The 25697-nt window shown below is 47.6% G+C and overlaps 11 protein-coding genes across 11 annotated transcripts; 7 read left to right on the plus strand and 4 right to left on the minus strand.

Annotated features, from left to right (window-relative positions):
• Positions 1 to 2745: 2745 nt before the first annotated feature.
• LAJ45_03421 (uncharacterized protein) lies at positions 2746 to 3667 on the minus strand (the record flags this gene model as incomplete). The annotated part of the gene is made up of 4 exons (XM_046113007.1): positions 2746 to 2785; positions 2854 to 3038; positions 3106 to 3198; positions 3665 to 3667. 4 exons carry the CDS (start codon positions 3665 to 3667, stop codon positions 2746 to 2748), a joined length of 321 nt encoding a protein of 106 aa, XP_045973884.1.
• Positions 3668 to 4561: 894 nt separating this feature from the next.
• Positions 4562 to 5546, plus strand: LAJ45_03422 (uncharacterized protein; the record flags this gene model as incomplete). Its single annotated transcript, XM_046113008.1, has 6 exons — positions 4562 to 4630; positions 4691 to 4773; positions 4848 to 5221; positions 5281 to 5382; positions 5445 to 5468; positions 5524 to 5546. 6 exons carry the CDS (start codon positions 4562 to 4564, stop codon positions 5544 to 5546), a joined length of 675 nt encoding a protein of 224 aa, XP_045973885.1.
• On the plus strand, positions 5326 to 5833 carry LAJ45_03423 (uncharacterized protein; the record flags this gene model as incomplete). Its single annotated transcript, XM_046113009.1, has 3 exons — positions 5326 to 5382; positions 5455 to 5468; positions 5524 to 5833. 3 exons carry the CDS (start codon positions 5326 to 5328, stop codon positions 5831 to 5833), a joined length of 381 nt encoding a protein of 126 aa, XP_045973886.1.
• Positions 5834 to 6946: 1113 nt separating this feature from the next.
• On the plus strand, positions 6947 to 7682 carry LAJ45_03424 (uncharacterized protein; the record flags this gene model as incomplete). Its single annotated transcript, XM_046113010.1, has 2 exons — positions 6947 to 7032; positions 7106 to 7682. 2 exons carry the CDS (start codon positions 6947 to 6949, stop codon positions 7680 to 7682), a joined length of 663 nt encoding a protein of 220 aa, XP_045973887.1.
• Positions 7683 to 8036: 354 nt separating this feature from the next.
• LAJ45_03425 (uncharacterized protein) lies at positions 8037 to 9063 on the minus strand (the record flags this gene model as incomplete). The annotated part of the gene is made up of 4 exons (XM_046113011.1): positions 8037 to 8647; positions 8734 to 8776; positions 8844 to 8955; positions 9026 to 9063. The coding sequence occupies 4 exons, from the start codon at positions 9061 to 9063 to the stop codon at positions 8037 to 8039; spliced, it is 804 nt and encodes a 267-aa protein (XP_045973888.1).
• A 628-nt stretch (positions 9064 to 9691) lies between these two features.
• Positions 9692 to 10697, plus strand: LAJ45_03426 (uncharacterized protein; the record flags this gene model as incomplete). Its single annotated transcript, XM_046113012.1, has 2 exons — positions 9692 to 10298; positions 10369 to 10697. The coding sequence occupies 2 exons, from the start codon at positions 9692 to 9694 to the stop codon at positions 10695 to 10697; spliced, it is 936 nt and encodes a 311-aa protein (XP_045973889.1).
• Positions 10698 to 12343: 1646 nt separating this feature from the next.
• LAJ45_03427 (uncharacterized protein) lies at positions 12344 to 12861 on the plus strand (the record flags this gene model as incomplete). The annotated part of the gene is made up of 3 exons (XM_046113013.1): positions 12344 to 12379; positions 12445 to 12652; positions 12728 to 12861. The coding sequence occupies 3 exons, from the start codon at positions 12344 to 12346 to the stop codon at positions 12859 to 12861; spliced, it is 378 nt and encodes a 125-aa protein (XP_045973890.1).
• Positions 12862 to 13925: 1064 nt separating this feature from the next.
• Positions 13926 to 15742, minus strand: LAJ45_03428 (uncharacterized protein; the record flags this gene model as incomplete). The annotated part of the gene is made up of 2 exons (XM_046113014.1): positions 13926 to 15404; positions 15461 to 15742. The coding sequence occupies 2 exons, from the start codon at positions 15740 to 15742 to the stop codon at positions 13926 to 13928; spliced, it is 1761 nt and encodes a 586-aa protein (XP_045973891.1).
• Positions 15743 to 16708: 966 nt separating this feature from the next.
• On the plus strand, positions 16709 to 17974 carry LAJ45_03429 (uncharacterized protein; the record flags this gene model as incomplete). Its single annotated transcript, XM_046113015.1, has 6 exons — positions 16709 to 16882; positions 16955 to 17027; positions 17089 to 17205; positions 17264 to 17403; positions 17476 to 17832; positions 17912 to 17974. 6 exons carry the CDS (start codon positions 16709 to 16711, stop codon positions 17972 to 17974), a joined length of 924 nt encoding a protein of 307 aa, XP_045973892.1.
• A 748-nt stretch (positions 17975 to 18722) lies between these two features.
• LAJ45_03430 (uncharacterized protein) lies at positions 18723 to 19289 on the plus strand (the record flags this gene model as incomplete). The annotated part of the gene is made up of 3 exons (XM_046113016.1): positions 18723 to 18840; positions 18891 to 19196; positions 19270 to 19289. 3 exons carry the CDS (start codon positions 18723 to 18725, stop codon positions 19287 to 19289), a joined length of 444 nt encoding a protein of 147 aa, XP_045973893.1.
• A 2957-nt stretch (positions 19290 to 22246) lies between these two features.
• Positions 22247 to 23694, minus strand: LAJ45_03431 (uncharacterized protein; the record flags this gene model as incomplete). The annotated part of the gene is made up of 4 exons (XM_046113017.1): positions 22247 to 22536; positions 22593 to 22895; positions 22951 to 23243; positions 23303 to 23694. 4 exons carry the CDS (start codon positions 23692 to 23694, stop codon positions 22247 to 22249), a joined length of 1278 nt encoding a protein of 425 aa, XP_045973894.1.
• Between the last annotated feature and the right edge of the window lie 2003 nt (positions 23695 to 25697).

Genomic DNA, 25697 nt, shown 5'->3' on the forward strand with positions numbered 1-25697 from the left:
GTATTATTATATTCCCCAATGGCAGATGCAGTGAAACCAGTATCTATCGGGTTGATAACAGAAGATGTGTGCTTAACATTCTTTCGGCGGGTTTTAGGGTGCGACCAAACTTTTGGGCTTATGTAAAATATACTAGAAGCATAACGAACTACTCGTTGTCTTTAGATGTTTGGTCGACTTCCAAGCTTTAGACTCGAGAAGTCCAGTCATTAATCAATGATGATTATGAAAATAACCTCATGCTTGAGCGATTATGACTCCTCGTGGAACGTTTCAAGACTTTCCAGCCTGGACTTAAATGATCTCGATGTAGTGATATGTGGGATATGAGAGATAATCCATAGAGACTCGGATATTTTAGGGAAAATTAAGAACCATTGAGCTTGAGTCTATATCCTAATGCTGTTTAGGACCATATAGCCATATGGGTGGGCCGCCAAATATCATGTTCATTATCGGGCCTAGCTCTAGTTAAATTAGCCATCGGCCGCTAATAAACTGCAACGGCGGTAGTGACAGCTCTTTCGAAGTTTCAGTGATAGGCTACCTCGTTTCGGAACATAAATGGGAAAGACCTCATCTAGATGCTTAGGTTAAGAAAAAATTTCAAGGAGTTGGACGGTAATGACCTTGATTATGGTTGTGATGGTGGTTGTGGTTGTGGTTGTTGTTTTGGTGGTGCCTGGCAGTGGAACGTAATAGTATTGTCAAAACTTAACGGCATCATCAATTTTCGGTTCAAACCACATAGCTGGCCCAAACCTCCGTCCAAAAGGCTAAGCGTATCGGAGAAGACCGATACTCTACGACCAAGCACTTCAAGGTTGCTACACTGTTTTAATTCTTCGGCCCCCCACTTACAATATACTATACTCCGCCCGTTGTCAGCCTTCCCTTCTCATTTCAAGGTTCTCCCAGGGCTGAAAGGTATTGAGTTTACTCTTCTATTTCTTCTTTTTGTTTTATCTTGAGTGCCTAGTCAAGTGGCCTGTTTACCTTCTCACCTCCCACTCTTCCGTATCATGGGCCATGGAGTTTGAACTCAACGATAAATGTGCAAACATAGGTAGCTTACGTGTGTTAGTCGTGGACAGTTCTGAGGATCGGCCCTGAAGGCCGTCTTAGCTCCGCCTCATGTGAAGAATTGAGTGATATTAATTGTTTCGTCAGTCTCCAACGCACTCACGACCGGAGCTAGGGCTTTTCCATATCAACAGTTAATGCATGCATATTCGATACTCAGCATCAAGACACACAGAAGTACCTCGATGCATACGTGTTCCCGCCCACAGATTAAGGCTGTACAAAGCCAAAGGAGTCGAAGCTAACCACCTCTCCGCTTTACCTCGAGTACTGTCTGACTAGACTGCAGATATTAGTATTTACGAACCTATTTCTACCCACTCAGCGTACAGTGTCAAGAGCGACCCAAGGAATCCACCGGTGTTATATAGTACCAGACCTAGTTTTATCCGCGATACCTAGGGTCTTTTTCACTTCACTTTAGCTCGAGGCGAAGGGTTTGCAAGACCGAGGTACCTCAAGATCGTCAGCTCACTTTACTCCGAGGTACCTTGTGGGCCTTGGGAGTCAAACTCTAAAACCACGAACAACCACAGCGCTCGAAGAGGACATAGGGACACGCTCCAAAACATACACGCGGAATTTTATCACATCAGCTCGATGGAGGTACTGACCAAGTGCAGGATATACCCCACAACCGACCCCTTGTGTCGCCTGACCAAGCAACGGGTGTGGGTCCAGTCTCAGAAATCATGAGTCCCCCAAAAATTGTTCGCCAAAACATTCATTGAGTTCGAGATGAACGGTGTTGAACACTTTTACCCAGATTCTACAATATATCAAGAATCCCCCAAATCCAGGCAGACATTCACACACCCCAGGCGCTTTTACGTCACCGTATAAAACAGGTACAGCTAGACAAAATCTAGCTTGCACATTCTTATATCGCACTATCGTCAATATATCCACATTATTCTTATTAACAATATGACAACATATGGGTGGGTTGTGGGTCATGAAGTATCACTCGTTGTCTATTAAGTTCCTCGACGGCGAGGTTTACAAGTAGAGACTTGGGCATATTAAACTAGGTTATGCCGGATGAGTTCTTTCCCTGGGGAAGTCTAGTGAAGGTGCCCCATCTGTATGCATCGTTTTAAATGGTTACTGAGTAATATCACCCATCTGCCAAGAGAGGAATCACAATTCCTCACTCGGCCTATGACGATCGCGACTCATCTTGACTACATGTAGTGACAACCTGTGTATTTAAATTTTGGAGAAAAACAGTGCCCACGGCCAAATACAAACGGATTTACTGTAGATTAAGTTAAGTGCCTCTAATGCATATACGCTTACATCAAACCTGGTTAAAAATAGTCTCCTCTATTTGAGAGCTCTCCAACCGAAGCACCAAAAAACTATGCCAGCAGATTGATGATACTGTTTCCCATTTTTTTCCCTTTATACAATGGCTGGCAGGTAGTAGGTATATAGATAGGTTTCCTCATCACCCATTCCTCCTTCCCCGGTGCCCAGGACTAGTTACTAGAAACAACATATTGACGTTATCTCTAATTTTTTGCCAACTTCTTCAGATTTGCAGTATGATGACATTACTACTTTTTGATCCGAAGTTGCCAATCCCCTCCAATGCCAACCAAGAAAGAAAGAAATGTAAAAAAAAAACGAGAAATGAAACACCGGGTTTTTTTATTGCATTTAAAAGACAAGAGCGGCACCCTTGGTCTTCTTGTCACCACTGAAGAGAGAGAAACCAGCATGTCAGTACCGTTTTTAACACCGATCGCGGGGAGGATTGTAGCGTACCCAAGCTCGAAGTGCTTGCATCTTTTCAGGGCAAGCTGGGCCTTGGTCTTGCAGATAGTGCACTCCAGTCTCAACACGACCTTCTTGGTGGTCTTCGCCTTCTTGTGAAAGACGGGCTTAGTCTGACCTCCATAACCGGACTGCTTGCGGTCATAACGACGCTTTCCCTGGGCGAACAAAGAGGCCTGGAAAATGGTGGGGCTTCGTTAGTTTACTTTCGGGGTGCTGACATTCGAGGGAACGAGAACGGACCTTTCCGGCTTTGTACTGGGTGACCTTGTGCTGTGTGTGCTTCTTGCAGGACTTGCCCTTGCAGTAGGTCTTACGGGTCTTGGGGACGTTGACCTAGAGGAGCCAGAGTTGTTAGCGAGCGCTCTGAGTCATGACTCTCATTTCCATTTTACATATCCGGTGGTGGCGAATGCTGGTTTGCTGTGTCCGGAGCTTCGTTCCCAGCTCATCCTCTGCCCAGAATTTCCAAATTGCTTCGAGGTGAATGGCGGCAGTTGGCATGATCTTTCTGTACGTTTGGACGAGTTTGTTGATAGGTATCTGTGTCCCGTTGACGCCACTGGCCAAACCGAATGCAAATCGATCCCCCACATCCATCCCTTCCCCACATCCGAAAATCCCGGCAAACCCCCGAACCTCGAAACAATTTCAAGATCCGCTACCTCTCATCTCTGCTCCAGGAAAATGTCGTCCATCTCGGCCTCGGTATCGCGAAAAATAATCCCGGTTCGGCACCACCAGAAAAACGGACGGATAAAAAAAAAAAAAAAGACAAAAATTGGACATGGAGAATCCTTACCATTTTGAATCAGTTGGTGGTGAATTCGGGGGTCGTGAGGGCTCGTTTGGTGGTCGGTGTTGTCGTAATCGGTTGTCCAGGCGAAGAAACGACTTTGGCGCGTTGGTGGTTGCTACGGCCATCGTGATCGTGGGGCGCCGCTGTGATGTGTGTGGGTTGTTTAGGGCTTCTGGGACTGCTTATCATGCCTGTACCCTAATCTGTCAGGATGCGGTCTGAGATATACAACCAAAGATACCAACTTCACAAGACTACAATTGTATTTACAATCTAATGCCCCAAAACAAGAGAAATTGGAAGGCAGTACTGTATTCAGATTTTTTTTAAAGAAATCTTTAAATGATTCGCTATTACGAGCTGGAAACCCTCCCCCGGGGGTCAAGGATTCGCACATACGATACCCATCTTATCTCAGCTAAAAGCTAGCTCCAAGGTGTCGTGGATCTTGGGGGTCCTAAATATGGACAGATAGTAATCGTTTGAGATGAGAGTCTTTGAAGGGAAACAGAAAATGCTCTGCTCAGAATTGAGATTGCCGATCTTAGTGGTCCCCTGGCATGGTACAGAATGGCCACAGTCAAAGAGACCCAAAATGTAGTCCTTATCAGGTCATTTAATGCATGGGATTAAAGAACGGTCAGAGACTAAAAGAAGATCAAATAAATACGGGCTGATCAGAGTGATGAGACAAAAGATATCTTCAGAAAATACGATTCATTGCTACTCTGCTATAAATTTGGTCAAGATAACTGTATCGTAGACGAAACTGAAAGCCCTTGACATAACCAGATATCGCGCTAGGCAAATATGAGATCTGATAAGATCTCCAATTGATAAGAGCCTCCAACGTCAAGAAGCTCCATCCCAAGCAACCAATCCCAAACCACAGCTCTCACCATGATCAACGCCGTACTAGTATTCAACAATAACGGCCAGCCGCGTCTGACCAAGTTCTACTCCCAGATTGTTCGTCTCTATTTTCTATAAACATTTCCCCAAAACAACCAACTAACCAGTACCTCTCAGGACGTCTCACTGCAGCAAAAGCTCCTCACCCAGATCTTCTCCCTCGTCTCAAACCGCCCTGCCTCCGCCTGCAACTTCCTCCCGTAGCTCTCTCCCTACCCAACAATATTTGAACCCCATGTACACGAGAATACTAACTCCCAGCCCTCACCACCAGCCTCCCACCCCTCCTCGCCGGCTCCTCCTCCTCAACATCCTGGAACACCAGCGCCGGCGACGAACCCACCACCCTCCTCTACCGTCACTATGCCACGCTCTACTTCATCGTGATCAGCGACTCACTCGAGTCACCCCTCGGTCTCCTGGACCTAATCCAAGTGTTCGTGCAAGCGCTCGACGCCCTCTTCGAGAACGTCTGCGAGCTCGACCTCATCTTCAACTTCGAGACGCTGCACGCAACGCTCGAGGAGATGATCATCGGCGGGTGCGTCGTCGAGACGGATCTCGGCAAGATTGTCAAGGCTGTGCGCGACGCGGGGAAGGTTGCGAAGCGGCCGAAGGAGCGGAGTGTGGGCGGGGGAGGCGGGTCGGGTATGGGCATGGGGAGGGGCGGATTCATGAGCGGGGGGGATGTGTGGACTGGGAGATAGGCGGTAATGTGGAATGTGGAATGTGGTTGTGGGTAATTGATTGGCATGGCGTTTGGGATGGCCGGGAGGGTGGCTGCTGCTGGTACGTACGTAGATATCAAGGTATAAATATCATAGAGCGGTCCTTGAGTTCCGGTTTGGGAACCTAGTTGACTATGAGGAAGTAATATCTAGGAACAAGCAGCCAAGTGAGAGACCTAGGGGGTACTTGTTAAGTATAACCATGGGCTAAGCTGCTCTTAGATACTGCGCAGTTGTATCCGTAAGTCGGTCCGAGACCAGTTATAATCGGAGCTGGAACCCGATCCGGCTCCTTCTCAACGACCGAGTAACAGCACCGAAATTGGGTTGCATTAAAAAAGAGGCCGGCCTGGGTCATGACTCGCATAGTATTGTCCTAAAGCTTAACCTCTCTCCACAATGCCGTAAACTCTCTTCCAACCTTAAACAATTCATCCCGCACAGGCCCAAATCCCTAAGATCAGCCCAGATTTACTACAGTATAGAGACCATAGTCCAATTGAATCAACGATGCAACAGATCAGGGGACTAGGCACCCCATTTGAACCCCATCAACGTGCACAACAGGACCACAGCGCCAACAGAGCCCTAAAAGGGCCGGCTCTGCATCCAATAACTCTATTTAAACACTTGTCAAACAAACAGCCTTCCCCCCGTACTCCACCAAACCCCCCACTCCCGAGTGAGCATCCATGACCCTGCCCCTCCATTAGCAGCCCCATGATATGACCATAAAAGCCCATGCAAGGCCTGGTAAGCATCGGAACCCTATGAAGGCCCCACGTCAGAAGACTTCCAGAACAGCCTCTCCGATGCCGTGCAGCGCATTGCATGATCATCAGGAACAGCATACACGATGCCTGCGTCCCCATCGCCAGCGTCAAACCTAGAGTACGTACTCGCATAGGTAACTGAGCACAACCTCAACCCCACCCCTGTACTCTAGAGTACATACGGCCAATACGCCGGAACAACTTCCCAGTTTCCAAAAAGTAATCGAGTCAAGTCCCTTCCCATGCTCCATCTAGTGTTTGATCTGCTTCCGTGCTCCATTGCTGGTTGTGTACGTATGGGAAGCATTGACTATTACATAGAGTAGCTCGCCCCAGCTGCAGGAAGAGAGAGAGAGGTATGACGACATGAGGCTCAACCGACCTTGACACAGATGACCGATGTTTATATTTCTTTTTTCTCTCTCTTTTCTTCAGCAGCGAATTGGGCTTATGCCAACCAGGCAGGAGCGCAACCACATCCCATCCACATAGCAATGCAATTGGCTCGACGGGTTAGGCGACCAAGTAGAGTAAGCAGGCAGGCGGGTAGCTAGCTGCTAGCTAGGGAAGGCGAGCGAGGTAAGGGGAATCGTGATCATGCGGATGCAGTGTGGGTATGATATGATAGGAACCTGGTGAGAGGAGGCGGGAGGGGGAGGGGAGCTGAAAAAGTGGTTATATAAAGCAATGAGTCTTCTCTCCTCTAGCTCGCTACTTCAGAACATTTGAGAAAACTCGGAAACTAGAGCTATTACTCACACACTACTCCATACCACTACCTACCACTACATAGCTACATACCTACATACCTACAATCCCATCTACAACACCTACAATCCACCACACCCAATCCCAAGCAAACCCCCTTCACCATGGCATCAGTATCCCAGAACGGCACCGGCACCTCCACCCCCTCCGTCGGCGACCCCACCTCCGACTCCTTCTCCGTCTGTGTCTTGTAACTCCCCCCTCCACCCCACCCCCCACCACCACAAAACCCATATACACACATACTAACACTCCCCTCCTAGCTGCGGCGCCAACGCCGGCACCTCCCCCTCCTACATGACCGCCGCCACCGCCCTCGCCACCACCCTCCACGCCAACAACTGGTCCCTCGTCTACGGCGGCGGCACCGTGGGCCTCATGGGCACCATCGCACGCACACTCCGCTCCCTCGGCGGCAACGTGCACGGCATCGTCCCGCAAGCACTCGTAGCCTTCGAGCAGGGCGGCGCCACGCCCGACGAGGCCGAGTACGGCAAGACCACCATTGTCAACGACATGCACACTCGCAAGAGCATGATGGGAAAACTGTCCAATGCGTTTGTCGCGCTCCCGGGGGGGTTCGGGACGATGGAGGAGCTATTTGAGGTGGTTACTTGGAACCAGCTGGGCATTCATGCGTGTCCTATTGTGCTGTTCAATGTGGATGGGTTTTATGATGGGCTGCTGGCGTGGGTGAGGAGTGCTGTGGAGGCGGGGTTCATTAAGCCCGGTGCTCAGGGAATCATTGTTGAGGCGAAGACGGCGGAGGAGGTTGCGGATAGGATCCGGGATTATGTCCCGGCGTCTGGGAGAATGAATCTCAATTGGGGCTTGGAGTAGATAGACGCTAGTTGTATTAGTTTTTCTAGCTAAATAGGTTTTTCCTTAGTTATATATGGTTCACAGGAATATGGGTTTCTTTTGATCTTTTACGAAACTATGGAGTTGGGGTTATTAGGTCGAATTTTAGAATTCTTGCCTGTCACTACATACATAGTTACCATATAGTGTTTTTATCCTAAAGAAGGAAGGACCCTAATTCTCCACGAGCCTAGTATTAATTCAAAATTCACAAAAAATCACAAAAAAAAATCACTGGCACTTATTGATATCATAGCTCTGTTATTCCATTATTCACAGGAAGACAGACAAGTAAGAAAAAAAACTACAGGAATACGAACTTTTTCTTCTACTCTATTCCGTTGTATCCATAGTCTCCTCCGGAGCAGCCTGAGCCTCCTCCTCCTCCTCCGCACCCCTCCCGCCCCTACTGCTCTGGACATTCCCCAGCTTCTCCAACCACTCACCCACCTCATCGCCATCATAGAGCCTAAACTTCTCCCCACCCACACCCACGACCGCAACACTCGTATTCGCAATCGTGAGCTCCTTATCCTGCGCCAACGAGTCCCTCAACGCCTTCAACCCATGCAAGACCAGCTCCTCCCTCGAGCTCTCCGCAAACTCCTCATACGTGCGCTCGAGGTACGTCCTGGCGCTCTGCGAGCGGGCGCCAATGGACGCCCCACGGTACTCGAGCACCATCCCCGACGGCTGGAACTCCCACAGGTGCGGGCCCGTCTCGTCGACGCCGGCCACGAGCAGGCCGACGCCGTAGGGACGCCGCCCGTAGTGCTGCGTGTTGACCTGCGCCTTGTCGGCGATGGCGTTGACGACGCGCGCGACGGGCACGGGGCGGTTGTACAGCAGGCGCGAGGACATGGATTGCTGGCGCATGAAGTTTGAGAGGACGCGGGCGTCGGGGGCGAGGCCGGCGAGGGCGACGCCGAGGTGGGTGTCGATTCCTAAAAAAACAAAAAGCTCACATCAGTATTATACCCCGGAGCTATATGTGAAGGTTTGTGGGAGGATGTGGGAGGTTGCTCCGAACCGATGATCTTCTTCTGGTAACTGCCCAGCTCCTCCGCGTTCCGCTGTGGTGCCAAACAGGTCCTGGTTAGCAATGTGCTCTTTATCGCATTCCATCACGGGAGAGAATACCTTCAAGGCAACAAGCACGGCATGTGTCTTGCTGACCAATCCCACGGCGACAGAGCCCTGTTTTATAGCCTCGAGAGCATATTCGACCTGGAAGATACGGCCCTGTGGGGAGCTATTTGTCAAGGTTCAAGTTAGTGGGGGGAGTTTCATCATGGAAAGAGGGGTTATGGATGGCTAATTACAAGGTGACAGAATCGTTGTCGTAGTTGTTTCTGAACATTTTGAGATGTTTGGATGCTCAGAAAATGATGGATGGCGGGGGTGATGGATATGCTGTCGATGCTGCTGTGTGCGTGGGGTTGAGTGAGGTGTTGAGGGTTGACGCGGAGGTTTCCTAGTTCTGAGCAATACGTAGGCGTGGTAGATCTCAGAACGGAAATGACTGGAGGCAGGGAACAGCGAGTTTGATATTAGCGAAGTAGAGTTGCAATTATTACTATATGAGCTCTGGAAACTTCTTAATAGACAATAATTCGCAACTTGAGCAAAAAACAGACAATACTGCCACTGCCTGCCCCGCTATTTGATTCCCCTGCAGCTCCCCTCCGATAAGATGCTGCCTGGTTATCTGTGTCGTCCGGGTAAGCTGCAAATGGCGGACTTCAGTGTGTAAAGATTTCAAAGAAAGATTTCTAAGCTGTTTCTCCACGGAGTTTTTATCCCTCTCTCCGATAGATAATTCTCACCCCTCCTCGACTCACACCGATATAAAAACATTCTCTGCCTCACCAAATTAAACTACTCAATTACAGTCCAGAAAGAAAGAAAAAAAACCCATCCACTTGTTAATACCTAGTAGTAAAGTACAGTACCTACATACCTTGACTCACGAGACCAGCCAGTCCAAAATGTCACCACCAGCAGTCCTCGTCGACACCTCCTCCTCCGACTTCTCCCTCCCCGCCCCCACCCCCACGGGTCGAACACTCCTCCTCTGCCCGCCGTCCATCTCCTCGACCCCCGCGCTCCTCGAGTCCGCCCTCTCCGCGCTCCCGCGCGACACCACAGACGTCCAAATGCTCGACCGCCTCGCCCTCGGCCTCGTGTCCCTCCCCCCAACAACCTACACCACCGTGCTCCTCCTCTCCACGCCCGCCACCGCAACACCCGAGCCCTCCGCCCCAGTACTAGAAAAGGTCTTTGCCTCCATGGCACCCGGTGCCAAATGGCGGTCTCAGAACAACACCCCCGTCAGCGCCGACAAGCTCGCCCTCCTCATGGCCGGCTTCATAGTGGCGGACGACGGGTCCCTCGTAAAGCCAGACACAAGAAGCGTCCCATTGAAGCTACGACGAAAGGCCGACGGCCCCGCGACGGTGGTGCCAAAGCCAGTGGCAGCGGCGCCGAGCGGCGTCGGGTTCATTGATTTTGGCGATGACCTGGATGACGACGACGAGCTGATTGACGAGGCGACGCTCCTTGACGGCGATGACCTGGCGGCGCCGATTCAGCAACGTAAGCTACCTCCCCCTCATGTCTCTCTCCCGTTATCGCTGAGAGAGTGCTTTTAACTAACACAGACCAGCGGCCGAGTGTCGTCCCAAGCCCGGGAAGCGTAGGCGCGCGTGCAAAGACTGCACATGCGGGCTCAAGGAGAAGCTCGAGGAGGAGGACGCCACGCAGCGCTCGGCGGCCGACAAGGCGCTTGCGGCGGCAAAGGAGAAGGCCGCGGCGGGGATCAAGCTGAATGCGGACGACCTGGCGGAGATCGACTTTACGGTTGAGGGCAAGGCGAGCTCGTGCGGGAGCTGTTACCTTGGCGATGCGTTCAGGTGCGCGGGGTGCCCGTATATCGGGCTGCCGGCGTTTAAGCCTGGTGAGGCGATCGTGCTGGAGACTGATGATCAGTTGTAAAAAAAAAAAAAAAAAAAAAAAAAAAAAAAAGTAAAAAGTAGATCCTTTGGTGTTGTTTTTTTTATTCTGTTTTTTTTTCTTTTCTTTTCTTTCTTTGGTATTGTTTGGTCCGGCTTTTTCATTCGTTTCTTCAATTCTCTTTTGTGTCTAGCTTGGTTTTGGGTCGGGGTTTACAAGAGGAAAAAAGGTACAATTCTACATACACGGTGACTAATTGCATCTGCATTTGATTGCTTGCTTGCTGGCTCTTTTTCCTTACATGACATAAGTCTCTTTTCTTCTTCCTCTTCCTCCGTGTCAATGATAAACATGACTGCACCTACTACAAGTGTTGCCAAAAAACACCCCCGTCCCCTTGGCTGTCTCTGTCCTGGCTCCTTCCCTTTGGCTGCCATGCGCGCCGAGTGACACATCATGACCCAACGATACCGACGACTGCAAGACGTCATGCAAACCCAGCGTCCTTCCATAAAAGGGGCCACCTCCTCCCAAGATCTCCTCTAGCAACCCCTCACACCCTCAAACACCACGTATCATCATCACCACCACCAAACACCAGCACCAGCACCACCACCAAAAACAAAATGACACCTTTCTTTGTAAGCTTAAGCCCACGACATTAACTGCGCTGAAGGGGCTAACACCGCTGAAAAAAATAATAGACTATAATGATCTGGGAAGCTGTTGCTCTCACGTGGGGTTTCTTCACGCTGTACGACAAGAGGCTTACGGTCCCCTTTGCGTCGGTGCTTTAAGATAGATGCGGGCGGGAGGGTCAAGGGTCGGGCCGGTCGGGTATGGCGTCTTTCTTTTTGGGTGGAGCTCATGGTGAGCGGGGAGGAGGAGGAGGAGGGCTATGAGCAATGATACTCACGGGTAGATAATGTTCTCGCCGAGCCCGAATTCTGTAATTATATAGACAGAGTAATTATTTATATATGTAGTTTTTTTTCTATACATACGGTGGTATAAGATCGCTCATTATCCTGCAAGCTGTCGAACCCGACGACCCAACAACCCGGATTGAAGTGATGCTACTCTACTGCGTGCATCTGCATAAAGAAGCGCTGCAAAATAAAATAAAATAAAATAAAATTCCGACATCTCCGCCCTACAGACCTTTTTTTGTGTCACCACGATATGTATCTCCGAGTGATGACCCATGCATGACATCGCCGTTCGCAAAATAGAAAAGGCTTTTAATTAGGGCAAAAAAATAAATAATAATAAAAAAAAGAGCTCCTTACAGATACGCCCCTTAGATTCGTTAACGAAGCTAAAAAAAAAACTACATCTATTAGAAGCCTTTGGAGCTTGTAAAATCAATCGATCCCGAGCTGTAGCTATGTACCGGGTGTTGAGGGTAAGTGATCAGAATCTGATAAGTGAATGTTACGGTGAATAGGTGTCAGATTCTGATCACTTTTCGCTACATGTATTTCCCAGTCTTGGCAACTCACCACCCAAGCAAGCGCCTCGCGTCACCTCAGCCCCATCTATCCATCCACCCATCCATCGCCCGCCCATTCACTCCAACCTCAACTCCAAAACCCACCAACCCACTCCGACACCACGACATCCCCAACCCCAACTCCACCCAGCACCTCTCCACCACACCACACCCCAGCACACCACACCCTCCCACCATGGCCGGTCTCAAAACCATCATCGCCCTCTCCTTCGTAACCTCCCCCCCCCCCCACCACTACCTACCCACCAGCCAACCAACTAACCCCCCCCCCCGTAGGTCCTCGCGATCGGCTTCCTCCTCGTGATCCTCTCCTCCGCGCTCTTCGGAAACTACTTCCCCCTACTCGTCGTCGCAACCTACTGCCTCGCCCCACTCCCCAACGCCGTCTGCTCGCGCTGGAGCAACCCCGACGACTTCGAGAGCACAGGCCCCGGGCTGGACCTCGGCCGCTTCCTAACAGGCTTCTTTGTCGTCATGGGGATTGGTAAGTTTTTCGCACCCTCCCTCCGCGGGGGGGGGAAGAGGGGGGCTAATGTGTGTGTGTTGTGTGGTTTTGTAGCTCTCCCGGCGGCGCTGGCACACTCGGGAATCATCCAGGTGTCGGCCATGGTCATGTCGATTCTTGGCGGCCTGCTCATCTACGGGACCATCATCTCGTTCACGATGTTCTTTCAGGAGGAGTCGGACTTCTAGGTGGCTAGCTAGCTCGCTGGTGGTGGTGGCGACTGGTTCGGTTTGGTTTTGCGCGCGGGGACGGCGGGTAGGGTGTGGCAGGGCAGTATGATATGGTATGGATCGATTGATGAGGGGTACGAAGTAAAGTAGTAGCTCTACTTTGCTACATAGAGAGAGAAAAAAAACCGCAGACCCAATGGACAATAAGATGACGACGAAAAAAGAAAAGAAAAAAAAGACTGAAAAAAAAGACTGACAGAGCTGAGCGGAATGAATTAAAACACGAGACGAAAAACAACTTGACCGGGGGGGGGGTTCGGCGCAGTGGTGAATGCATGAATAAGTATTGTACCATAGTTATAACTTTTTCTTTTCTTTTTTCTTTTTGAAAGCCTTTGGACAGGGGGGGATGGCCGAGGAGGAGGAGGAGATGGAAGCTTAAGGGACTGGTTTAATTGGCATTGGTTTGTTTTGTTGCTTTACGGGATAACGGACGGGAGCTAGCAGTGGATCGGATTCTCTTTTTTTTTTTTTTTACGGTTTCATTTGTGCCTTTTGGGGTTTTTAGCGGGGGGGGGGGGGGGGCTGAACTGGCAGTCGGTGTGTGTGTGAAATTCATAGGTTCTTCGTTACCTTTTTTTCTTCTTGCTGTTTTATCGATCAGCTAGGTATATCCATGTAGAGTGATAACTATGAACATATTATACTAGCTATAATTGCCAAGAGATCATTGACAGCTAACGATTCTCCACGAGCAATCACTCGAAAAGCCAAGACATCAAAAGGGATTAGCCATTACACAGCAGTCTAGTGCGGTCAGCCTACCATACATGATCTTTTAGCACTCTATCCTGCCCATCGCCCTCCCACCAAACACAGATTGCCTATCTGTAGCCCTTCCACATGGACGAAACCAATAATACAATATCCTCAAAACTCCGCAAACGCAATATGAGCCAACAACAAAAACAAAAACAAAAAAACAAGCTAATTACTCTGTGTCCAAAAACTTAGAACTAATTAAGATACAAAGCAAACTTCAATTACTTCACACACACACGCACACACCCAAACATATTCAACTATCTGATAGCCCTCTGCGCCTTCCAAGCTCTGAAAAGCCTCCCAAGCTCCTTTGTGGCCCCCATGATCAACGGAACACCAACAGGTCCCATAAGCGGCAGGTAGACAGCGATCTTGTGCTCCTCGGGGAAGTACACCTGGCCAACCATACTCTTCTCGAAAAACGCTCTTTCGGCCTGGATGGCAGCGTTCTTACCTTCTTCCAAGGCACCGCCCTCGCCGGCAAACCGGCCGTTCTTGAGCTCGTGGCATGCATTCTTCAGTGACAGGAGAGTCGAGGCTACTGAAGTAGAAACCGAAGACGGGATGGAGATGGATGGGAGAGCAAGCGTCAATCTGTACAAGGAACCAAGGGTAGAAGATGCAGAGACAACGAGCTCAGCAGATCTTTGACGGGTTAAAGAGTCAAGTCTAATGGGCAGCGATGCTGGACGAGTTGGTGCCCCAAGAAGTGAGAGAAGCTGGGTAGCAAAAAGATCAAGCGCTGGCTTTAGCGCTTCTTTACTCAGGTGCGATGTAAGCTCTGAGCTGCTATTGGGAGAACCGTGGTTAGGGTTCATAATCATGACACCACCCCACTGGGGCAGAAGGAAAGCATTCGTGGCACTGTCCGAAATCAGAAGAGGAGTTTGATCCTTCGACGGAATGTAAATGATAAAATTGATGGTTGGGTAGCTCGTGATGCTGACCAATGGCCACTCGGCGCTGTTGATAAAGCTGCTGAGGTCTTCTTTCTTCAATACCCACTGTCCCTTTTCCTCTCCCCCCTCTGGACCTAGAACCCAAGTTGGAGATACACTCGAAGACAGTGATGCGTAAAACTGGATCTGAGAATCAACAGTAAATGTACTAATTCCGCCCAAAGCGTCAAGAAGTGGCTGTAGATATTCAGAAATAGCATGTTCGACATCCCAGCTATTTGGTAATCCTGATGCAGTAAAGAGAGAAAACGTCAAGTGGTACGTTGGAGAATATCTCACTATTCGGCTCATCTTGCGTGTTATGTCCGCTGTATTGACCTTGACCTTACCCAAGCCATTATTTCCATTCGAAGTACTGGACGAAGTTGCAGGAGAAGACGAAGGATTCGAAGTAGTTGATGCCAAAAGATAAGAAATCATCTGCTGTTCCTCAACAAATATCTCTTGAAGAGTACTAGCCACAAATGCCGAGAGGCTTGTCGAGGGATTGTAGGAAGGCGAATAAGATAGATTTATCACACGTGATGATGGAGTCAAGTTATACGAATGGGGTTTTCCGGCTGGGCCAGGTGAAAGTCGTAGAGTCGCAGCCACAACCTCGTCTTCTTCTCTCTCTGGGGACTTTGGTGCATTCGTGGAGAGCCGAAGTCGCAGATGATGAGCAGAAAAGTCATTCGCATCATCAAGCGCATGTTGCACGGTCTTCAGTAGATTTTCGGGGTCCGGTAATAATGGTGCCTCTACATCTATGAGTAGCGGAAATTCTGCTCTGCATGCCTGTTGACCTTTAGCCTCCTGCGCCATGAAAGGGGGATACATCGACAGAAACCCACCCTCCCATCAGCCCAGCTTTGCATCTCCTTTAACGGGAGCGGCGCCCGGTATATGGCGGTTGTAATCCACCATAATGGTATTCCTACAGAAATAACCACGATCCAAAAAGATAGAATAACGAAAGATCGAGTGCGAATGTTCTCGGGGGTGTCTGGGGGGGGCGATTTTGTCACTTTTGAATCGACCGAGTCTACTACATTTAAAGGAGGCTGTTCTACCGCCGCTGTAGATAGAGTGTTGGCAATTTCAGAAGCTGCATTGGGCCCCGAGGTGGAGGCCATTGTTACAGTTTAGAAGTGATTGTAGAAGGCAGGCTACACTGGTGTTGAGGCTCAAGTGTCGCGGATCGCGACACCTGGCAGTAACAATGGAGATCACGTGCATATAATATACTTGCATGAGGGATACCAAGCATTATTGGCTGCTTGCTTACATACATTACAGTCTATTTACTCCTCGATGTCTCGGCCGGGACACCTCAAAATCATATTCGGGCGAGAAATTCTCCTACAAATTAAGAATTATCCCAGAGCTGAGCTCCGAAGAAGCCTCTCGATGCTAGACTAAATGTGATATCAACTAAAGAAACCACAAATTAATATAAATATCATGATCTTGTGGATTGAGGTATATGACTACAATAATTTATAAATTCTTAACCTGACGTAAACATATTCGCAGCCCTTAATTATATTGACTCATACGAATTAACCGGCCATAGTCGCCCAAGAATTTTCTGTATTCGACAATAAAAAGTTATAGTTTAAATAGTATATTTTTCCGGGTACAAAGACCGATTATACCTTTACAAGACATTACTCATACAGTTATCACTCTCGATACAAACGATGTTGCACAGTATTGCTAATGCCAACGCCCTCGAGGCTGAAACAGACACAATTACAAACCGAACAAAGTAAACTCCAAAATAGATGATGTGCATACCCGCCTGTTTCGGTGACGTCATGGCATAAAGTAATACATTGCTTGATAATACTTTTACGATTGTATCAACAACATTAAATGATTGACAAGCAATTTCGAGACATGAATTTGGCCGATTATCTCTAGAAATGGTGAGCTTAAGTCGTACAAGCTAGCCTGAGAACTTAGATATAAAGTTTCCTGTCCTCCTCTTAAATGAATCTACATACAAAATAGCAGAAGTTCAACAACGCAACATTTTTAACAACCCACTTATCAACTTTCGTTTTAAACCATCTTTCTTGAAAGAATAAAGAGCAACCATGAGCAAAATCTTAGTCGTCTTCGGTGCTACCGGCAACCAAGGTGGGTCGGTCATTAGAAGTGTCCTCGCAGACCCCAAATTATCAAAGGAGTTCAAAATTCGCGGCGTCACTCGTGATCCTTCAAAGCCAGCAGCCCAGAAACTAGCAGAACAAGGAGTCGATGTAGTCAAGGTATGCTCAATGTACCCCCAAGAATCCAGAATATTGTTTGGGGACATTCAACTAAAACCATAGATTTAATAGGCGGATTTACTCGATAAAGGGACGCTTCGCAACGCTTTGATCGGAGCGCATTCAGTTTTCGCTGTGACAAATTGTAAGAGTGTATTTCTCATGATTTTCAGCCTCAATGTCAATAGGCGGCTAACGAGGAACAGACTGGGAAAAGGCATCGAAAGAGATTGAGGTGACACAGGGGAAGAACATCTCGGACGTCTCAAAGGAGATCGGCGTTGAACACTTGATTTGGTCCTCACTACCCAATGTCACGAAATGTACGTCATCTAAAGATCTACATTGCCCATAGCTCTTCTTAACCCTGACCTATCACAGTAACCGATGGGAAATTGTCAAATGTCCCTCATTTTGATGGCAAAGCTGAAGTCGAGGAGTACATCAATGCACTCGGGGTTCCGGCAACGTTCTTTCTGGCAGGATTCTACATGCAGAACCTAAAGAGCGCTATCAAATTGGTAAAGCCGTCCAACCTTTTCTTTTCCATGTTATTCTAAATATACCAGCCCGTAATAACACTATGATTTTAGGGCGAAGATGGGAAAAAAACATTGGCGTTCACTTTCCCAGGGGACACCGAGGTCCCGCTTTTCGAAGCATCAGCTGATACCGGCAAGTTTATTGCAGCGATCCTATCTTCAGACTATGCAAAGCCCAGAGGGAAACAGGTCTTGGGGGCATCAGGCTGGTTCACTCCCAACGAAATCATAACTACATTTGAGGAAGTTACGGGACAACCCGCAAAATATGTACAACTACCTGAGGAAGTTTTCAGAGGCTTCCTACCTGAGGCTTTTGCAACTGAGATGCTAGAGAACTTCGCACTGATCCGAGACTATCAATATTATGGCCCAAATGCCAAAGAAAGTCTCGAAGAATCACTGAAGGTATGAATCACTACCCGATCGACAGAAGCTACGGCGTTCTATCCTCTTACATCCTGTATATCTGATCCTTACTCGTTAGATTTTGAACCAACCCCCCACGAGCTTCAAGGAATTCGTCCAAAGAAATGGACCTTGGGAATAAATATGATGGGAGAAAGGAGCGATGGAAGTCATCATTGGTGCGCCCGGTATTTTAAGGCTCGTTTGAAATGCTAGCTATGTGAAGTAATCATGAAGAAGGAAAATACAAGAGCCAATAGCAGATTCTATTTCAAGCTGTGGGACGAGGTGCAGTTGATGATCTCTAATTCATCCTAAGCCGCAGGCAACCCCACGGCCTTGCAACTTAAGTGACTCACATTGATCCAGAACTCTTTCATACATGAATCTCAGAGAATAGACACTACTTTTGAATCCTACTAAATCCGTTTGCTAATAGTGCGCTTTAAGGAAACGACGATACAAATTACGCAAAGCAAATTCATCTGGCGTCATTATTTCTCACTCGACTACAGGTTTAGCTGTTGCATATGTCCACAAAGCGTTAAGGATTGTGCCACGGTGTTCTGGGGTTGCTGTCAAACTTTGCAACGGCAGCCATCTGCAAGCCGGGGTCTCCAGGAGGTCCGTGGAGAGCTGCGGAATTTGACAATCTGGCGGTTGTGTATCGACGACCAATGAATCAGCAAGTTAGTGAATACCCTACTATTGGCCCACAAGCGACAGCTCGTGAATCGCAGCACGAAATGCATAGGCCTTGAGTTATATCTTGGCATATGGATATTACCCCTTCTCACGTCCTGGACTTCTAGGAGGGCACGAGCCGGTTGATTATCACTATCGCCATCATCAACACCCCTCACCAGATCCTCAATTTCTGACCGAACAGCATGGCAGCTATGGAGTCCGAAAAAATAAGGCAACCACGAGAAAAGCTCAATGCAAGGCCCCTCGCAGTCTGGATTCTTCTGGGTGTCACAATGGAAGAGAGAGCAAACATTTTAGATGGTGGGGATCATTATTGATATCAAGCTACTTTGCTAATTCCTAGGTTATAGTTGTCCAAGAGGTCTATGATAAACATAGACTCGTTGATCAAGACACCGGCTTCACCAGGATCCCGAAACACATTCTCGCCGAAGCGAAGTCGGATCTGATCAAGAGATTACCATTGGTATTCGAAAAATGCGAGACGGACTGGTTTGCAGATTGGGCATTAAACCGACGACATCTAAAGAGAAACAGAGGGAGACAGAGCAACTCGGTACAGCAGCAACAGCAGCAATTTCCTGACATTCCGCCCCCTGGGGGGTTTGATGTGCCACCTAGATCTAATGGGTCATCAACTTATCCTGGAGACACAGGTATGTACTCTACAATACATTGTTCGGCCCTTAACTGTGCAACAGTACTAACAAAATACTATTTTCTGTCCAGGCCATTTCCGACCTTGGTAGCTAGCAAAATACAGATCCTACGGTGGCGGGCGACATGTAATCTGCTATTGTCGCCTTTTGATTTTTGTTTAGGCCCCACTTCATACTCTCAAATTGTCAAACTTGGTTTTGTATGATAGACTTCATGGAATTCACTCGAAAGGGGAGAAAAAATATGTCGACGGTAGCTACTTGATAGGTCCGATGAATATTGGGTTGTACTACGAGATCTAACATAGCTAAAGCCAAGAGAAGCCATTCTATAGTTGCTGATTGTCTTATGCGTTATAAACTCGTTTTGATTGAATGATTTATATAACATATTATTTTGTTATTGCATCTACATCTGCCGGCTGATAGTTGCGACTTGTTCTACTATACATGTATTAATGGAGTTTCCCGAAACAGGTCCTAATTGGCCCTAGGATATTTGATTTTTCCTGCATGCATCGGATTTATAATCATCAGCCTTAGTTGAGAGCATACATGTACCTATATCACGTCTAGGATCTCATAATAAGTTGGAGTGTTGTTTGTGAATCATAAGAAAAATTATTAAACATTAACGAAACGATATGACATGTAGTATATGGAACATCGCATCATTCCTGTCTGCCTCACAAACCATCACTCGCAATATATCAGCATGGACTGTTCTAGACAACTCTTCGTTGGCTCTTCAAAAAAAAAAAATTTGTTTTATCTGCCCATTGATTAGGCGAGAGAAATAAATTGTGGAAATGTAGTGATGCACTTCGCTCCCCATACTTGCCGCTTGAGATGTCCTGCTGCTGCTGCTGCTGCTGCTGTCTGCTGTCTGCTGCCTGTGTGCCTAGTTTTCCTGCCTTCCTGCGGCATCGAAGACCCATAAGCGAGCATAATGATGAGTGATGCTTTTATACGACTAGGTGATCTCGAACACGTATAACTATACGCGGCGAGCATCCTGGGGAGTTTTTTCTTTCTTTTCTTCCATGCTGCTGCCTCAACCATCCAGAAAGCAGTATGAAAAAGGAAGCATCTGCCTAGAGCATTATTAAGGTATTGGCAGACCGATTGGTGTGCCGGTGCGGTTAAGTAGTCGAATAGAGCAGGTACTTAAAGGAGCAGAATTAAGACATGACATGCATACATGCACCCGGTACGCATGTCTCTCTTTTTTACTTTCCTAGTCCAACCAGGACGGTGGGATTGCACTTAGTAAGCTTGGTTCTGGCCAGTCAGTCCCATATCTGCCGTTCGGGCCGTGAAAGCCTATCAGAGGTTCAAAACAAATTTCCAATCCCAGGGAACTCTCTAGAACACAGCAGACGGCGACTTTTACAGCGAGAGGTAAAATTATTGTAGAAACAGGGGTCTAAAAACAGGGTCTCTGTGACTGGGCAAGCCAATAGGACTCCTCCCATATTTCTACAATAATCTTACCGCAAGCTGTATATTTGGGGACCGGCCAAGAAAAATTTTGATCTGGCCAGTCACAGTTTCAGATACTGGCCTATCAGAGCTGCATTGTAGCTTTGCAAAACGGAGTTTCCAATTCCAGGAGATCCGTCTGGTATCGGTACCCAGACCGCCGGGCTTCGAGGCCAACCACAATCGCAGCCAAAAACAAACCCCCGGTAAGTCCCAGGCATATAACAACACCTATGAGAACTGCAAACCAAGAACCTCCATCCCCCGGTATGCCCAAAATACCATTAACCTGATTGCGATTGCATCGGCCTGGAGGTGATTGGGGATTGGCGAACAAAAGCAACCACGAGCAGCAGCATGCCAGCCAGAGGACATATCAGTGATAAGGAGGATGAGGAACATGACAGGGAAGAAATTTTCAACATTGAACATCAACCCCAATCCAATTGATGGTTTATTGCTGTGCAACACCATAGGCAGAGAATGTATGTAGCAGAAATACGAACGAGCCTGGTGCATTGCAGCAAACAGGAGGGTGGGAGAGAGACTAACCTGGACAGACAGACGGACGGGCAGACAGACAGTCTAGACATATGCAAGAGTGTCTACTCTGCATAATGCCTACCCACAGGTCAGGGAGAGATGCTGTTTTAACCCACTCTAGAGTACGATCCGTAATCGATCTGTTCCACTGCTTATCTGGCCCAATTAATGGAGCGGACTACCGCTTATCGCGCTGTAACCCTTGAGTAGCCACTCAACGTCATGTAACTCTATCTTAGCCTCCTATCCTATCCCTGTCCTGTTTAAGATCTGCTCTAACTGGTCTCGTCTTCTCTGCGCATGTTTTGATAGCTCTTTTTTGTTCTTTTCGATGAGGATACCATAGACTGGCGAAGTTCGCTCGTCACTGGCAAACCCGGTGATTACATTATCTTTAGCAATTACATAACTTTCTCGAGATATGAAACACCGGCCAAAAAGTGAAGAAAAGTAAATCGTGGGATATCTTGCACACCTATTCTCTGCTCCTTTGCGTGAGATGCAACTCAGACTGCGCACCCAATCAAAAACCAAAAACCAATATCAGGCCCTACACATTAAAACTGATTCACCTTTGTTCAGATATAAGAGAAGAAAAAGATGAACAATAGGCATCAGGAATAATAAAGAGCTGGTGCCACAGTAAAAAGAACGCAATAAAATAAAAATAACGATGAGTGCCAGGAATGATGTTCCGATACTCATTCGTCAGAAGACGTAAGATATAAAAATCCCTAAAATGTCATTATATAGATAAACTGGCTCATTAGATCTTGCCCTGAAAGATCAACTAAAAAAGGGCTTGAAAGGTATAGAACAATATAAACAAGAAGTTGGAGAAACCCAAACACCATCCCATGATCGCCATGACCCGTAAACACAAAACAACAGGAAGGTCGGACTCGGAAAACAAAAAGGGGTCTAACGACAAAAAGAAAACTAAAAGAGACTTAGCCTCGAACCCTTTCATATTTCGAGTGAGACCAAGGCCGCGTATGATACGGGATTGTAGCCACCATCTATCATACGCGATCCGATTCCTCAATATTAGAGATTTCATTCGCAGACTCCCAGAATCCGGCAGTGTCATCCACCGGAGTCCTGCACCCGGAGGAAACGGACGAAGAAGATGCCGAGGTCCACTCGTCATCTTCAGAGTGGTAGTCACCATCGAAATCATGAAGGCTGTAGGTGAGATCGTAGGAACAGCTGTTGCCAATTTCGACAAAATCGTAATCCCAGCGGCACTCCTTATCGAGTTGGGTTCGGGGCAAGAATTTTATCTTGGCAACGTAAAAGACAGCACCAGCGACTGCAAAGACCATTAGTTTATTGTCAATTAGGTGATAAGGGCGAGATTAAACATACGCAAACTACCAGCAATCAAATCAACAGCATAGTGGTGCTGGAGATAGAGTGTTGCCCACCAAATCCACGCGATGTAGCCGTAAAAGACCCATCTAAGACGAGGGAAGACATGTGCTAAAAACAAAGCTTCGATGGTAGCACATCCAGCGTGTAGGGATGGCATGGCACCAAAGACCATAGGAGACGCAGTGAATGATGATGAGTACATATCAAGTCCGAAGAGCTTGTCAATACGAGCAAGTCCCGCGGGAGAGCCAGGCATGGAGTAGTTCGCCGGGGAGAACCCGTGCAGATTTTGGTACCCTGGTAATAAAGATCAGCAGTGTTTCAATAGTAATAAAAAACAAAAACAACGTACATGGCGGTGCGCATGGAAAAAACAATTGGATTGAAACACCAATAATGTTCATGTATCCAAAGCTGCTAGAGAAAACATTCACTGTTCCTGGTGCGCCCCAGACGAAAAGCGCTGCCGCTGTAAGAAAGGGGCCAGCGAAATGGATGATCCCATATGGCAACCACGCCAAAACATCAAGGACCGCATTCTGCTGTGCCGATAAGATGTTGCTAAGATTTGCACCATATATGATGTTTTCCAGTGCGGGAAGAACGCGGACCCAGATATGTGGACGAATCTCGGCTGGGATAAATCTGTTGAGAGTTAGATGTTGGCACGTGACCCGTTGGGGGGAAACAAATTAATTACTTACCTGCACGAGAAAAAAAATACCAACCAACTTACTACTGGAAGAAACGGCAACCAAAACTGCCTTGTAATAGGCATGAGCATAGCAAGCATCAAAAGACTTGCTACTCCAGTCTTGATGAGCGGACCCGGGAATTCCATGATGGACAAACAGAAAATGCCCAGAATAATGATGAATACATATTGACCATCATAAATGGACCATTTATGCGCCCTTAGCGACTTGAGGGTATCCCTTGGATCAAATGAGGTTTCCAGAGCTGCCAAAGAAGATCCAGGCGCCTGACCACTTCTCATTCGAGATCCAATTTTCCTCTTCATCCTCTTGAGACCCGGTATCGACGGCCATCCAACCAAAGTTTGTTTGGTGAATGTTTTAGAGTGAGTATCCAACATTGCAGGAAAAAGTTTTGAGGTTGGAGACTTCATCACGTCGAATGGGAGAGTCCTGGGATGGTTGCTAGGGAGAGTGTTTGTTGATGGATGGTTGTTGCTAGACCAGAATGCTAGCTCGGGGGTTGACGTGAGATGGAAGGAGTGAGAAAAGGTGAAGGTGAAGAGAATAATGAAGATATATGAATGCAACTGCTGACTGGCCCGGAACACCGTCGACGCGTGGAACTCACGCTTTTGTCTGCCGCGGAACGGATTTACTGGAGGCTGGGCGACAAAGGTCAGAATAAGGTACGAGGTGGTACAACCTGCGCCACGAGTTACCGCTTACGCATAAATAACGGCCAGCCCTGGTTAGTGCTGGTAAATGTCCAATCTCCCGCCGCCCCCTTAAGGTAACGCCCACTACGCCTCGGCAACTCGTTGGCGGTAAATCACTCGCTTCACAAATTACAACCTTGTTGAAACCGGGTCCTGGGCATTCCGAGCAAGACTTTTCATCTTTGATGAGGAAAATTGTCCGTCTTCCGGAATCCGAAGACCGAATACGATCTCACGATTTTTTTTTTCCCCGGACACATTTTAACGAGGCCCTAGGCCGATAGAGTATGTAGCTGAGGCATTTGCTAGCAATATTGAAGTTCCGGCGCCAGGTGTTTTTCATTTTAATTTCACTCAAGGAAATTCATCAAACATGATTCAGTTCGAAATGAATTGTGAAGAAACGCACGAGTGATGAACGATGAAGTGGGTGGGTTCCAACGTTGCAACGCTTTGCTCGTCAGCCTTATGACATTACGCGACAACTCTATTCTATTCGTGCGACACACAAGCCTCCTTTTGACGTAAGTATTGAACTGACAACAGATATCAGCGGACAATGACGCGTTTCCAAGTGCATAGCACACACATCCTCACTTCGCCTCTTCTCGTATCGTATCAGATAAAAAATGTTGGGGCTGAGGTTTTCAACATATAATGTAGCATCGGGAACAGATGGATTTGACTTCTGGTGGAAGTACATGTAGGTACGTACATGTAGTGAAACATTTTTAAATAGAGCAAGTAAAGTGTCTACTCACATGGTTCATGTCATGGCTTTGTTTGGCCCGGAAACGGTTGATCATATGTTGAGACAAGGGTCAAAATAGGTGCCGCGCGGTTCCACCACTCCATTCTTTGTTCCTTATGCTTATCACGAAGAAGACATCGCCCAATCTTGGCTCCCGAGATTTTCATTTAGGTTATCTGCCACAGGGCGGGAACGCGATCTTCAGCAGCTGGAAGTAACTTTGCGGAGTACCGGAGTGCGGGATAGATAGGCAGTTTCCTTAGGCAGTTTCCTATGTATGTACTACAAGGAGCTTAAGGTTTCAAACCTACCCTCAAACGAAAATAGAAACACGCATACACGCATCAAGGGTTGAAATTTGGTTCCGGCTTTCCTTTTACTGGTATTAAGCCATCAAACTAACGATAACGTGTAGAAAGGTCTTCTGAATGATGCACCAAGTATATCTGATGACTGACTAATTAATGATGGTGGGGATTTAATGACAACTACCACATTATCAAGTATTCGCTCTCTCGTGATGATAGTGAATCTTTACATGTACATGTGGTTTGCCTCAAATTACATGTAGGTGCACGTAAGTAGACTGCTTAAGCAGGGATCGTTACATAGCCGCCTACGTATTGTATCTACTGTACTCTACTAGTATTTTCCTGACGTTTTTGAACTGGGCTACTATTACATACACTAAAAATCATGAGCTTGGCGTATTTTTGTACGGTATGCAATATTAGTCGCGTCCACGAACGTCAGGAAGATGCGAGTACTCGTACTTTCCTAACGTTTGTAAAAGGGGCCACTATTGCATACCATACTAAAATTTGGACTTGGCACGTATTTGTATGGTATGCAATAGCGGTTCCTTTTACAAACGTCAGGAAAATACGAGTACTCTACATGCATGTACCTAGATGTATTTACCTAAATGTAAGTA

Source organism: Morchella importuna, assembly GCF_003444635.1.
Source record: "Morchella importuna strain M04M26 chromosome Unknown Morimp01GS007, whole genome shotgun sequence".
Classification (NCBI taxonomy): Eukaryota; Fungi; Ascomycota; class Pezizomycetes; order Pezizales; family Morchellaceae; genus Morchella; species Morchella importuna.